Here is a 5,338-nt window from a genome sequence, read left to right on the forward strand (position 1 = left end):
AACCCAATCTGATTATATCAAACCTTCGTGGTGCAAAGTTGCTACTAGACGTGTGCCCGACCGAATCGATAGATTAATAGGCTGGCTCAACCAAACATATTTAAAGCACCTTTTAGAGCTTATTTAGGCCCCATTTTCTAAGCCCGACACATTTGCACCTGCCCAATTAGAGATCAATGTGTCATCAGCACATTAAAGGCCGTTAGCCCATTATTATTAGTCTAATTAAATATTGATACCTGACCGGACATTAATAAATTGGATAGGATAAAAATCGTCTGTTGTTCTAATCTCTGTTTTTCCATGTTTTGCTAGGTGCAGAACACGACACGTGGACAGTTCATCACCAACGGTCAAGATTAAGAAGGTTGGGTGAGGGTTATTACATCCAGTTTACAAGTGTGGATGACTCGAACCGGTTCACCCAAACAGTAAGGTTTAGAACATGTTTTGAAATTTGAATTTCAGAATCCCTAAAAGCTGGGTTTCCCTGCACGATTCTCTCTCTCTCTCTCTCAACCCTCTCGCTGCATCTCTCTTGCTCACAAGTGAAAATCTCCCTGTGGTTGAAGCTCACGAATGAAAATCTCCCTTAGTCTCTCTGTTCGACGCTCTCATTGGGTTTGAATCTGAAAGGAGCACTGGGAGGAGAAAACCCTAGGTAGCAAAATCTGCTCACGAAGCTCGCTCATTGCTCTGCGAAGGTTTCGCTCTACTCACGAAGCTCGCTCATTGCAAGCTTGAAAGATTCTCTGCAGATATCTCTCACCCCTCTCACTAATTTGAGGCAACAGGTTACAATCTCTACGATAAGGGTCTCTCTCTCCCTTCTCACAACCCTCTCTCTGCGACCGAAGGAGTAGGAGTGGGTTTCTCTGCGAACGAAGGTCGCGGTCTGCTTAGGTATGTTTAAGAATCGTTGTTGTTTCATGACTTTATAGATAACATGTACCTAAGTTCTTCTTTCTATTAGATTTATGGGTGTGTTAGTTTTTATTTGATTATGGATTTCTATCCTTGAGTTTTACATTTTCAACTTTTTTTTTTTTGCAGAAATTTCATTTTCTGTTTTCAAGAGGTAAAATGTGAAGCTCCCTTGGCAATGGTGGAATAAGTGGTTGATTTGTGCTGTTCTCGCATCACCATTTAGTATTTCCTATTTTGTTTTTAAATGACAAAAACATTTGTCTTCATCATCGGAATCAATTTTGAAAATCATTTCGCCAATTAAAGCTCCAGAGTGTAGACACCTCATTTTCTACCCCACCCCACCCCACCACCAAAAAAAAAGTAGTGTTTTACTCCATGATGGTTCAAAGGAAACTTCTTTGCTGCTAAGGGTAAATTTAGCTTGAAATTTGTTGCCTCTTCAATGGAAGCTGAGGTGATTCGTGATGCATTGCTTATAGCTTGCAATCTTCGTCTTTGTCAGATTGTGGATCATTCCGATTATCAGTCTATGATTCACAACGTGAATTCTTCAAGGATCATCCTTAGATTGAGCTACTGGTGCTAATTTAGATGATGTATGTGTTCTTAAATCTCATTTTACTTCTGTTATTTTCTTGTTTGTTTTGCGTTCTCGTCGAAGTAAGCTCATTTTCTTGCTTAGGGTGTATAAGCCAAACTTTTAAACCATCCCACTAGATCATTAACCTCTTTGAAACAAAAAATTACCTTCGTTATCATAGAGTGAAGCTCCAAAAATAAGGGGACAGAGCTCTATATATCATCTTATGTTTACAAACAGTAAAATATACATATATCATCTTATAAAACATTTTCATTATGTATTGGTCAAATTCAGATAAACAAACTATATCTCTAAAAATATGTTTGGGTGAACCAAGGTTACATTATTTTTCAGTTTCATGACTTTATAGATAACATGTACCAAGTTTTTTAGCTACTTTCTTTTCTAACTAATGTAACCTTCATTCTTCTTCTTTGACTGGCTATAAGATCCATATTCTAAGAACTAGGGTCTATTACATCCAATAATGTAGTAGTATCTAAGGTATCATTGTTTTTATTTGTTTTGTCTAGTATGGAGAATGCTTGTTTGAATGATGCGAGGGAACCTCGGGTTGTTATGTTATTCAATTCAGAATAGGAAGCATATGATTTTTACAACAGTTACGGGCGGACAATGGGATTTAGTATTAGGAGACACACTGTGAATAAAAGCAAGAAAGACAAAATGACTATTACGTCAAGGCGGTTTGTCTGTTCGAAAGCTGGATCTCGGCAACCAGACAAGCGAGACAACAATATTACTAACCCCCGAGCTGAGACAAGAACAAGTTGCAAAGCACAGATGGCCATATGTTTGGATGGGGATGAAAAATATATGTGTCGTGAATTTGTGGAGGAACATAATCATGATCTTCATACTGATTCAACAGTTCATATGATGCGTTCACAGAGGCATATGTCAGACACACATATGTATGAAATTGATTTGGCTGATGACTTGGGCATTAGACCTAGATTCACAGTTGAGTTGATGGGTAGGCAGGCTGGTGGGATCGAGAACTTGAGCTGTACGACCCAAGATGTTAGGAACTACCTCCGTACTAAAAGAATGTGTTCCTTATCATATGGTGAAGCAGGTAGTTTGTTGAATTACTTTGTTACTCAAACTAGGAACATTCCATCTTCATATACTCAGTTCAGCTGGATAGTGAAGAACAAATAACTAATATATTTTGGGCTGATCCAAAGATGATCATTGATTACGCACACTTTGGAGATGTAGTCAGCTTCGACACTACATTTCACACCAACAGACAGTGTAGGCCGCTTGGGGTGTTTGTTGGATTTAATCATCATAGAGGATGCACTGTATTCGGGGCCACACTTTTATATGATGAGACAGTGGAATCTTTCAAGTGGTTGTTTGAGGTATTTGCTGAGGCACATGGTGGAAAGAAGCCTATAACTATCTTCACGGACCAAGATGCTACTATGACTATAGCATTAACAAACATGTGGCCTCAGACATGGCATGGGTTGTGTACATGACACTTTATGCAGAATGGCATTAAGCATTTGGGTAATATGATGAAAGATGGCTCCGGGTTTCTTAAAGATATAAAGAAATGCATATACCAATACGATGAGGAAGAACAATTCGACAGAGCATGGTCTAAATTGCTTAGTGAAAATGGTGTTATGGATAATGCATGGTTGAGGCGCATGTATACACTTAGAAATAAATGGGCGAAGTGCTACATGAAAACACATTCACATTAGGTATTCGAAGTACACAACTCAGTGAGAGTTTGAATAGTGATTTGAAGGAGTATTTGAAGTCAACTTTGGATGTTGTGCAATTTTTTAAGCACTTCGAGAGAGTTCTTAACCAGAAGCGTGGCAATGAATTAAAAACTGAATTTGAATCAAGAAACAAGTTGCCACGACTTGCAAATTCAATGTCAATTGTCCAGAAACAAGCTGGGGAACTTTACACTCCTATAATTTATGCGTTATTTCAAGAGGAATATAATTGGATGACTGTTTGTTGCATCAGAGACCGAACTGATAGATTTCCCTTCATTGATTTTCGAGTTGGGATTGTTGATGTAGAAGGTGAATATCAAGTATGTTGTAACCCGCTTGCTGGAATTATAGGTTGCGCTTGCAGGAAATTCGAAACAGATGGTCTTCTTTGTTGCCATTGTTTGAAAGTTTTAGATGTGCTCGACATAAAGCGTATTCCTGATTCCTACATTTTGAAGAGATGGACACGGGGAGCAAGAACTATGGTAGTTAATGACAATAGGGGGAAAGAAATTGAAGAGGATGTCAACCTGGACCGTACACAGTGGTATAGGCGTATTTGTCAGGAATTTGTTCAAATAGCATCAGAAGCTTCTAACACATTTGAGGGTTACGAATTGATGAAAGATACTGCTAATGAATTAAGATTGAAGGTTGGTAATATTAGAATCAACCCAGCCGATTGCCCTGATATGCCAATATTGCCTGATTTCTCAACTGACATGTATGATGGGATACGTTTCAAACATAAAGAGAAAAGTAAGGGTGGAAGAAGGCTAAAGAGTTGGGTCGAAAAGCAAGGCAAAAAAAAAAAGAGTGGAGGGCCAAGTAATAGTCAACAACTACAAGAACAGCAACCAACTCCTGCCTCATACAATATGCAACTGTTTGATAACATTTATCCCGGTTACATGTCACTTATGGTAAATACTTTTAGTTAGTTATGTTGTTTGCTGCATTTTTCATTTTCTTATATGAATCTGGATTGCCCTAATTTTCAATGTTCCCTGCAGGAGTCTATTTCCCATATGTCATCTCAAGCATCTGCAGTTCATCAATCACAAGCATCTGCAGTTCATCAATCACTAGATGAAGATTGTATTTAGATTCATTTAATGAGGAACATTATTTATTTGCTATTAAATACATTCAGTTAATGAGGAACTAACTTTTTTTTTTCTTTTTTGTGATTGCCAATACATCCAGGATATTAAGCATATTTTTATTGATGGATTAGTCTATAATGTACTAACAATTTTTTTTTGTAGGTAAAGAGTCTTTAGCTCAAAATGGTAGAGCATCTGGGCTAATGCCCAGGTTATGGTGGTTCGAATCCACCAAGACTTTGGACAAAACACTTTCGAAACAACACACTTTTAAAAAATTGTTAATGTTTATCTTGCATTTTTGACGAATGTAGGTTTGATGTTATTTTTTTGGGTTGTGATTGAGTTCAGATTTGAATTAGCTTTGTAAAACCAGATGGGCAGTCTGGTTATGTTAAAAAATGGGACTTCTGACGCTTATTTGTTCTCTACTAGCAGAATAGGTTTTACTGTTCATTTTGGGTTGTATTTTCTCCAATTTTTGATGAGTCTGTGCATGGTGAAAAGAGGTATTGATATGAATAATGTTTTACTGCTCAATAGGTGAGTATCTTTGATAGAGTCTGTGCATTCTTTACTGCATTTTCTAACATCTGCTGTCCAAGAATTCCAGATTTTCTGGAATCTTATATTCTGCAAACCGTGGGCTCCAAATTAATTTTTATTGATCTGTCTTCTTGGTTTTAGCTATGACTGATTTAATATTATGTTTGTGCTTGTTTAGTATTATAAACTATCATCAAGTTGGTGATAGCAGAGAACATATCAAAGATAGAAAGAACGGATAGAGTTTGGGCCACACTAGCCAACTAGTGAGCAAGAAATTACTCATGGTGTGCAGAGAACAAGTATACTTGTTAGGGTGTATAATTACTCATGGTGTGCAGAGAACAAATATACGAAAGAGTCTAATTGCACAGTGCAGTTAGGTTTTGTTCCTTAGCAATTGT

General features: G+C 37.5%; 1 protein-coding gene and 1 long non-coding RNA gene across 2 annotated transcripts; both read left to right on the forward strand.

The window, feature by feature from the left end:
* Positions 1–2,149: 2,149 nt before the first annotated feature.
* LOC122063911 (protein FAR1-RELATED SEQUENCE 5-like) lies at positions 2,150–3,024 on the forward strand. Its single transcript, XM_042627595.1, has 2 exons — positions 2,150–2,612; positions 2,672–3,024. Exons 1-2 carry the CDS (start codon positions 2,150–2,152, stop codon positions 3,022–3,024), a joined length of 816 nt encoding a protein of 271 aa, XP_042483529.1.
* Positions 3,025–4,094: 1,070 nt separating this feature from the next.
* On the forward strand, positions 4,095–4,446 carry LOC122063912. Its single transcript, XR_006135510.1, has 2 exons — positions 4,095–4,205; positions 4,296–4,446. It is a non-coding gene; the product is annotated as an uncharacterized LOC122063912 (long non-coding RNA).
* Positions 4,447–5,338: the final 892 nt, after the last annotated feature.

The sequence above is a fragment of the Macadamia integrifolia genome, unplaced genomic scaffold (genome assembly GCF_013358625.1).
Source record: "Macadamia integrifolia cultivar HAES 741 unplaced genomic scaffold, SCU_Mint_v3 scaffold1491, whole genome shotgun sequence".
In the NCBI taxonomy this organism is placed as follows: Eukaryota; Viridiplantae; Streptophyta; class Magnoliopsida; order Proteales; family Proteaceae; genus Macadamia; species Macadamia integrifolia.

Bases quoted from the DNA above. Each gene is read 5' to 3' on its own strand.
- LOC122063911 (XM_042627595.1), top strand. From the start codon at position 2,150: ATGGGATTTAGTATTAGGAGACACACTGTGAATAAAAGCAAGAAAGAC. The intron at 2,613-2,671 runs GTAGTTTGTTGA...TCATATACTCAG, and splicing joins CTTATCATATGGTGAAGCAG to TTCAGCTGGATAGTGAAGAA.